This window comes from Gymnodraco acuticeps, unplaced genomic scaffold, assembly GCF_902827175.1.
Source record: "Gymnodraco acuticeps unplaced genomic scaffold, fGymAcu1.1, whole genome shotgun sequence".
NCBI classification, from domain to species: domain Eukaryota; kingdom Metazoa; phylum Chordata; class Actinopteri; order Perciformes; family Bathydraconidae; genus Gymnodraco; species Gymnodraco acuticeps.
Window position 1 is genome coordinate 1,122,384 of NW_022991375.1, and position 9,648 is coordinate 1,132,031.

At 39.4% G+C, this 9,648-nt stretch overlaps 1 protein-coding gene across 1 annotated transcript; it reads left to right on the forward strand.

Annotated features, from left to right (window-relative positions):
• The first annotated feature begins 6,374 nt into the window (after positions 1-6,374).
• On the forward strand, positions 6,375-7,880 carry hoxa13a (homeobox A13a). Its single transcript, XM_034241102.1, has 2 exons — positions 6,375-7,065; positions 7,558-7,880. Exons 1-2 carry the CDS (start codon positions 6,405-6,407, stop codon positions 7,803-7,805), a joined length of 909 nt encoding a protein of 302 aa, XP_034096993.1. The 5' UTR covers positions 6,375-6,404; the 3' UTR covers positions 7,806-7,880.
• Positions 7,881-9,648: the final 1,768 nt, after the last annotated feature.

The window sequence follows — 9,648 nt, forward strand, 5'->3', positions numbered from 1 at the left end:
TTTATATTGCCAAGCCCTAGTTGTTAAAAATAAGGTTGAGCTTGTGCATTATTTCCCTTATCGAAAATGTTTTTATAGCAGTGCATTTAGTAGCCTATGTTACAAAGGCTTTTTTGGATTCAGGCAGATCACTCCCGAAGCTGTATACGCATATTTTCTTAAAGACACAAATTGTAGTTCGACATTTTAGTTGTGATTTCCAAATCATAAAGATGGGTCACGTGCAGTCTTCCAGTGTAGCACTGCAGATATGCTAAAGGTCCCATTGTTTTGCTACTTGGAGTTATGCAATGGGTTGTGTCCGGGGCAGATGGGATCTTGTGATCATCCGGAGATAACACTTAGAAAGCGTTTTGCGCAACAGATGAATGACCTTGTGGGTTTACAGTAGTGTCACTTATATAGTGTGTGTTTTAGATAATGAAGGCCAGCGGATGGGTTTGGAGAGTTTGATGATTGTGGAACCGTTTTATACTTTATTTACAGGCAGGAATGATCATGCATTGGATAAAAATATGTTTGTCCAAATTCTGCACATTTTTGGCGGCAGAAGTGCAGAAAGTGGACCGCAGTCATGGCTCTGCTTCAGTGTCTAGTTTTGCAGGGGGAGATCAAAGAGGGGGAGCGCCCCCCACGGCAGACACTGCAGAATGCGCCCCCTCAGTTTTACTAGCCAGCCCAACTTGAACTTGACCATGGAGCCTGCGCAGTACGCATGTAATCCAATCCATGGCCCTGCAGTGCAGAGCTGACAGAATATTTGCTTTTTAGCACAAAAAGTGTTTCATCGTGTGAATGAATGGAGTTGGTGGATGTTCAGTGTGCAGCAAGCTGAGATGCAGTGCGTTGAAGGAGTCAGAACCTGGAAGAAAATACCATCTAGCCTCTCCTTCATGATCGTGGCCCCTCCCGTCTCTGCTGCTTCAACTTGGCCTTGAAACAGGATGACGCGGCTACCAGAGAGTTAACTCGCTGACCTTGGAGCGAAACATGTCCTGATGACTGTATGGTCCCCGCGCTGTAAGACCCACTTTTATCGCTATTCCATCCAGCGAAGCTATCACACAAATGGCTTAGCAAGCCTCTGAGATCAAGCCTGTATCACCCTATTAAAGGGGCAAACATCATTGGTATGGCTTACCACCAATTCAGCAGTAGCAAGGCAACACACCAGGTGCAAAGCCCTGACGTTTCACAAGAGTGCATGCGATGTTTTACGCTGCGTCCCTGGCATCTTTGAGAAAGGTGATATTTATAAGTCTGCCTGGCTGAAAATGGCTTTTTATTTTTAGAGAGTGTTCTGCAAGTGTATGTCCCACTGTTTCTTAATATGTTTAACGATTTTAGCTGCTTATGGATTGGCCAGAGGTAGATTTGAGGTGATTTCTGTGCATAATTTGTTGAACTATCCTCTTATGGAGGTGCTGATGTTGTCCGTCTGCAATGTAGCATTTAGACTGACATTCAATGAATTTGCATTGGATTGAATGTGTGTTAATAAAAGCCCCGACAGAGAGCTGTGTTTCTTAATTGGAGCATTTTGATTTGCTATGTCGAATGATACATTATATTGCGCTTGCCATGACTTGAGTGACTCATGGATAGCAGTATGCAAATAAGTCGTAGAATATTTTTTAGTAAGATTTTGGAATAAGTTTACATCTTAAAAATGTTTCGGCCCTGTTACAATTTTAATGGATGAGTCGAGATGAAGGCGAAAGTTAATAAATAGCATGCTGTTTAAAAATGATCTATCTCTAAACCTACATCACATATTTATACATTTAAAAAAACGGGGGAAAGCTAGCTACATTTTCTATAATTTGATGACGCCTTTATAATTAATGAAATTGAACGAAACGTGCAAGTATCTCAAATATAAACTTACTGTTTTATTATGCCTTTAAAATCCTCAGTATCCAGTTTTTAAAGAGGTACAAATGTTTGCAGTTTAATTGTTTAAGCAGATATCTCCTTTATTTATACATTGTGACGATTGGTCGATCTTTAAATGCAGGTCAGCTGATACTCAATGTTTGCGACTATTTTCGTTTTGTTTTGACTAGATCTCTTAAACTCACTACAGCATCTTAGTATTAAAATGCAAGTGGAGACATGCGTTCTCTGTTTACGCATTTTATTTTTTAAATAAGGAAACAACAAATCCTCTGAAATATAACAGGTGTAAGCGTTTCGTCCCAGGACACAGTCTTATTTAAAAAATAATGTTATTACATTAGTTTTCTATTTTATTATACACTATTTGCAGCTTATATTTGAGGTGCAGTATACTACAGACTGGGAAGTAATATTTGTATTTCGGCCTTTGTGCTTTATGGAGCAGTAGGCCAAAATGGCAGATTCTGAATATATTCAGAATCTGCCATTTTTACCGTGTGGTTACTTGTAGGAAAGCGGAATAAGAATGGCACAAAGATTACTGCAATAATTATGCATTTTAAAGAGAGTACTAATTCCTATTATACATCCATGCATTTGCAAGCCTGTGAATGAAACACACTGCATATACCTTCATATGTTTTATATAGATTCCTGCATGCCAATAAACGATTTCACATGCAGCTCGCATAAATTGAAACGTAACGGCGAGCGTGAGTCAAAGGCGCGCACTATAAGAACACCTTATGAATGAAACTGTCCAGTTAACTGTAGACCTTTTAGTGGCTGCCTGTGTGTGTTTCGGATTTTGAAGTGGGTCCGTTTCTCTTGTTATTTTTATGCAATCCTTTATAATCACACCGCAGGCCACCGTCCAGAAAATATGGAAAAGTCAAGTGTGGGACCGCCCTGCGTGTGGTTCCCTGCTTTGACCACAAAAACATATTGGTTGTTATGTTTTGACAATTTTTTGACAACCGTATACTTTAAACACGTGTCATCATCAACCAGACTAACATGGCTGCATGCAGATCGTCTAAGCAGCCTGTTTTATAACAGATGTTATACTATTAACAATATAAATGTATAGCTGAGCATAACTTTATATGGACCTACTTTACCCAGGCTTCAGGCGCTGAGGCCGGGGAATATATGTGCTCTTTCTCTCTCGCGCTGCGTAATTTAGATGCCAGTGTAAACAGGGGGTTGAACCTTCATTATGACCTCAGAGAAAAGTCTTCAGAATGTGCTGCCAACTCCCAAAATGCAGTAGGGACCTCCAGGAATCACTGTGATTTATAAGGGAGGGTTCATATTGAATGTAGTGATGGTTTAAATCCACTATCAAATACTATCTTGGATGTTATACAAATAACATTAAATTATTACTTTTATTGTTGGGTCCTTGCTATCTTCCAAATATTTCTCAAGATAACTAAGAATTCAGTGCCAAATCAATGATATTTGTGCGTGTTATACGTGTATCCCGTGTCCCTTTGGCGGGACATTGTGTGAGCCACTCCAATAAAGAGTGTGTGCCTGTGTGTCCATTGTACTTTGGGATGTCTCATGTCTGGACTGAACACATGTGCGCCCAGCGGCCACCTTGGCGAGGGCTCATTGTTGTTGTGACTGCAGGACTTTAGTTTCTTATGCTGTATGGAGGATATTTTATTCAGGGATGATTTATGTTTGATCCATGTTGAGATCTTTTTATGATTTGAACAAAATAATGTATGCATTGGCTATAATGCAGATAGGTGTCAAATGTATCTTGACAAATGACATGTCAATGTATTGTAGGGTTAATGATTTATGGAACTTTGTTTATATTGAGGCTGTGAGGAAATTGACAACCGGCTAAGCCTTGTGCAGCTACTCCATGACTCATAGTTGTTGCTGCATGTTGCTGCTGAATGATTTAATTACTTAGCGTTTCTTGTATGATAACGTCAAGACGCATCCAGGCTGCAGTGAATCATACTTTATATCACTTTGCATTTTGGCTGTGTTTTTCTGTTTCAAAATTGCAAACGTGATACAGACAATCTAACTTAATTTATTAAGAATATTGCACATAAACATACTTAATTTGATAAATTGTGAACTGATAATACATGTACATTATTTAAAGGCATATATACCATATTTCGCATTAGCCTTTTGTGTTTTCTAACCGTGAGTTTTTGCATGATTAACAGGCTAAGAAACTATAATAAGCGGGTTAACCCTGTGTTTAATGACTGTTATTTGTAAAAGGCTGTGTATTAATAAGCTACTTTTTTGCATGTGTTGATTAAAACACACATAATGATGGTAAATATTTCAACCCTATATTTCTTATTTAATTTACACAATACCCCAAAAATACTCCCACGTATAGTTTAAATAAATTATGCACTTCCCCTAGAAAAAACAGCCCATATTGCCACATTATTGTGGATATATACAAATACTATTCAATCTTATGTTATCTAAATCTAAATCGCCATTGTTTTCTCTGAGGCATTTGTTATGTTTAAAGCTCCCATATCATTCCCATTTTACACAAAACTGGAATGGTTTCAAAATGTTAGGCATACATCTGTGAATAGCCTATACCATTGTTCGTAGTTGATCATTTTGTGCGTTGAAATTGAGTTTTTGATATATTGTATTTTTAATCTTAATTTCTGTATCATTAAAAACGAGTTGAAATGTGATTTAACATTATTTTATGTAGAGATTCAGTAAGTGGAGATTTCGCTTTGCCAAAGAAAGAAATAAGATGAGACCAAATATCCTTTTTTTATTGTATTTGTATTTTATTTACATAGATGTAATATACGTATAGGCGGGAAGCAAACATCTGCTGTTTTACGCACACGAGGCAGCTTCTGTTTATTTTCATTTAATAGTATACTTGCTCCAATATCAATTGTACCAAATCTGATGGAGGATTTTAAAACTCAAAGCAGTGAAAGCTCCACCAGGTCCATTTCCTCCAACATAGAATAGACGAATAGCGACTGGTCGTAAAAAAAAATAAACAGACCAGACACACACACACACACACACACACACACACACACACACACACACACACACACACACACACACACACACACACACACACACACACACACACACACACACACACACACACACACACACACACACACACACACACACACTCACAAGAACACACACACGAGCGACAAGTCTACCCGGTCCCCTATTTTCAGAGATCAAGATCATTTTCACACATATGTGGCACAAACACCCCCACAAGATCTGCAAATAAAAAACTGCAGCATTCCTTTTATATTTCCAACGCTGGGATACAAAAGTATAGGCACCACCCAAGTGAAGCGGGCACAGACTGGCTCGTGAGAATGAACGGTGGAGAAAACAAAAATAATAGTAAAAGTTAATGTCCTCCAATAGATTTCATTGGGACAGGAATTCTCACCCCTCTTCCGCTCTTTTCAAGCGCTCAGACGTCCCTTCAAAGCCCGAATAGCCCGACAGGCAGGATGGCTAGACAGCAACTTTCAACTTGACCTTGGCCTCCAGCCGCGTCTACTCCTATGTAAAAACACAGGCATTGCTTAGTCCATGACTCATTTCGAACTTTGCATATTGTAAACATGTGGGAACTAGTTTGTGAAATAGCATCTTAAACCAGGATGTAACATCCGATTGTCTTTGTTTTTACCTGAAGTATATGTAGCTATTAAAAGAGCTGCTTGTATATTTGCATCTACAAATTCACGTAGGCCTATATGAAATACATCGACTCATACGGTTAGCAGTTTTTCATCCTTTATATATAAACGCATAAGGGGGTGACATAATTATGTTTAGTTCCTTGTGGATCGTGTGCAATATTGGAACACAATATAATTGTACATTATGTTTGTATAACTGTGAATCTCCTCTTGTAAATTGCTGTAGAATGATACTCAGCTCCTGTTGCGATGCAGACAAAGGCTGATCAGTGTGCGTGCGTAAAGGCCATGAGTCTGTGTATATTAGTTATATAATGTAAATAGATGAGTAATACTTTCTTTGTTGACCACCTTTCAATAACCAACTCCTATGTGAGCTTTACACATAATAATAAACCTTGTTAACCATAAAATACAAGCATTTCAGATATATACAATCCATTGTGAATAAAAGTAGGCTATATATGCTACTCTTATGTTTTATTTTTATTTTTAAAGAGTAAGGAACAATATCCATCTGAATTGAATAAGCAACGACAAAAATATAAATCATCTAATAGGTACGGTCACCTTACCTCGCCGCATTTTTCTCCATTTAATTATCTGTACTGGGTGATGTTTACCGTCCTCTTTGCATAGCCCGGTCACGTGGTAACATATGGGCCAATGACAGCTCAACCTCTACGCTCTTGTGCGCGTCAGAGTGGCATTACTCTCTGTGAACCAGTATCTCCTTTTCTCAGTCTCAGGGCTTTTTAAAAAAGAGCCAGAAGCTTCAATGTTGCATGCCGTGCTATGACAACGTCACTGCTCCTCCGTCCGCGCTGGGTCGACCCCTCGGTAATGTTCCTCTACGACAACGGTGGCGGTTCCGATGAAGTGACCAAGAACATGGAGGGTTTTGCTGGTGGCAACTTTGCAGCGAGCCAGTGTAGGAATCTTATGGCGCACCCCGCGTCCCTGGCACCCAGCACGGCTTACTCTTCCAGCGACTTGCCCACCTCTGGTATGAGTGAGCCAGTGAAACAGTGCAGCCCTTGCTCTGCAGCTCAGAATTCCTCCAGCGCCTCTTTGCCTTATGGGTACTTCGGTAGCGGTTACTATCCGTGCAGAATGTCGCATCACAGCAGCATAAAATCTTGCGGAACACAGCCCCCCTCCGCGTATGGGGAAAAATACATGGATACCTCTGGCTCGGGCGAAGACTTCGCCTCTCGGGCAAAGGAATTTGCTTTTTATCCGACCTACACTTCAGGTCCATACCAACCTGTCCCCAGTTACCTGGACGTTCCCGTTGTGCCAACGATCAGCGCGCCTTCAGAGGCCAGGCACGAGACCCTGATGCCTATGGAGAGCTACCAACCGTGGACTCTCGCAGCCAACGGCTGGAACGGCCAGGTTTACTGCGCCAAGGAGCAGCCTCAGCCTGGACACATGTGGAAATCCTCCATGCCAGGTAAGCTTCATATTAAAGTGTCCAGTCTTTACTAACCATTCCACATACTCGTTTGTTACCACACAGGAGGCACTTTGTTCAGAATAGGGATTGTTAATATCAGTTGTTGTGTGAACCTGGACAACAAACAGCACAACAGATACTCTTGTTGGAATATAATAATAATGTACCGAAAGTAAAACATAGTTTATTTTCCTTAAACAAAGGAAGTAAAGATATCATCTCGGCGCAGTGTTAATTCATTTTATTTAAAATAAATAACTATTTTCACAGAGTAGTCAAGTTTATCTGCCCTATTTTTTGGGGATTTTACGCATTATTCTAGAAAGCAAATCTCGAAATATATTACATTTTAAATCACGAAATGTGTGGCTCTGTTTTCAATATATTTGTTCAATTATTGAAAGAAACATATTATTTTGAGAGATAAATGTGAAGCTTAACCACTTGTTGAGAAGCAGTTCATAACATTTTGTCTATTCTTTTCCTCAGACGCGGTGTCCCATTCCGGAGGAGAATCTGGTTCTTATCGACGTGGAAGAAAGAAGCGCGTGCCATACACCAAGGTGCAACTGAAGGAACTTGAGCGCGAGTACGGCGCCAATAAATTTATCACGAAGGACAAAAGGAGGAGGATATCTGCCCAGACCAACCTGTCCGAGAGACAGGTCACAATATGGTTTCAAAACAGACGCGTAAAGGAGAAGAAAGTGGTCCACAAATTGAAACCCATCAGCTAGTTTCTTTTTTCTTTCTACGGACAATATCTGGTGGAGATAAACTACCACACAAACTACCACACACACACAAACTACCACACACACACACACACACACACACACACACACACACACACACACACACACACACACACACACACACACACACAACACACACACACACACACACACACACCACACACACACACACACACACACACACACACACACACGCGCACACACACATACACACACACACGCACACGCACGCACACACGCTTGGACTCATGGATTGGAACAACTGAAATATTTCCTGACTGAATATGATTTGTTCGTATGTTGCCAAATATTTTCATGGAGCTCTTGGATCAACATTTGAGGCCTGTGCAAGATGGACCCTCCATTTCCTGCCACTTGTTTATAAATATTGTTAATGGAGTCAAGTGGAAACAAATATTTAGCAGCAGTATTTGTGATTTCTTTTTTTTGGCATGCTCACTCTCAACACAGGAAACTGGCCCCAGAAAGGTGTGTGCCACCGAGCTACACCTTTATCTGCAACTTTAACGAGAGTGATAAAAAAAAAATGCGAAGATTAACAGAAAGACGGTGTTACGGATTTGGACCTTGGGAATGTTAAATATTAATCTCTCTCCTTGCTTCCTTTTTTGTTTAAAACCTACTCACATGCTTAGCTTGTATGAAGTTTAGTCTTATCATATGAACCCGTGCTCTCATTCATATCCGATCCATGGTGCAATTCTTATTATAATGCTTAGATAATCGTTCGGGATATGTGTTCATATGAGCTTTTTATGATGTGTGCGTTTTCATGTGGTTGTATATAAAGTACATTTCGGCATGATATTCTGATTATTTGTGTGTGAGTCCAGTGTTGTTTAAGTCCTTCCCAATAAAATATGGACTTTGTTGAATTTGATCCAGGTTATGTTTGTATTGCATGGCACTGTAGTCATAGCTTGGCGTTACTTTTTCATCTTTTGGAAGACGTTCTCCTCCATTATCGCTAAAACAGTCTTGTAGGCCCATACTCCACTGGCGAATATTTGAATAGTAAACTTGTCTCGCAGTCTTTGCTGGGTTTGTAGCAGCTTCCTTTAGCCGAAATTAGGCCACTAATACGTTTCAAATGTATTTTTGCAACTCCAATATTTGTCATGTGTAGTAGCTTTCTGCTGGCTCTGGGAAAAGAGGAAATAGCCTAAATCAGTTGAGGCTGATCTGTGTTGAAATATAGGCTAACATCGCCATCTAGCGGCGACTTTGTGAGATACTCTGGTGGATTATCAGTGGTCAAATAATCAAATACTGAGTATAAACTCGTACTGGAAAAACAAATGTAATATTATAAATAATATTTATAATACAATTATTTCATTTTCATTTAATTTCTCCATAAAAAATCTAAATTATTATTCATTTACTTTGACAGAGACAGCAGCCGCAATAATCAGACACAGTTGAACGTTGCAGGAAACAAATTTATTTTAATAATTTTGTATATAAAATACAAACTATAATCACCTTTCTCACTTATGGTGAGAGTGGGAAATGTACATTTGCTGTACAACAAATTGTATTACATATTTAAATGATTGATAAAAGGTTTAGGTTTGAGGCAGGGTGTAATTGTGTCTATTTTTCTCCCAACGTTATTCTTCGTGCTTCCGTTTCATTCATAAATACAAAAAAAGATGAAATCCATACAGTAGGTTACTTTTTAAATCCCATGCAGTCAATCTTTTATATTAATATATTGTAAAATATTTACATGGCCTTTGAGTCGTTTGTGGTTACTGATATGCAGCTATTTTGCGCTGAACGTTGGTGTATTTGTATCTGC

Coding starts and splice junctions, on each gene's coding strand:
- hoxa13a (XM_034241102.1), top strand. CDS start 6,405: ATGACAACGTCACTGCTCCTCCGTCCGCGCTGGGTCGACCCCTCGGTA. Junction 7,066..7,557: donor GTGGAAATCCTCCATGCCAG/GTAAGCTTCATA, acceptor TCTTTTCCTCAG/ACGCGGTGTCCCATTCCGGA.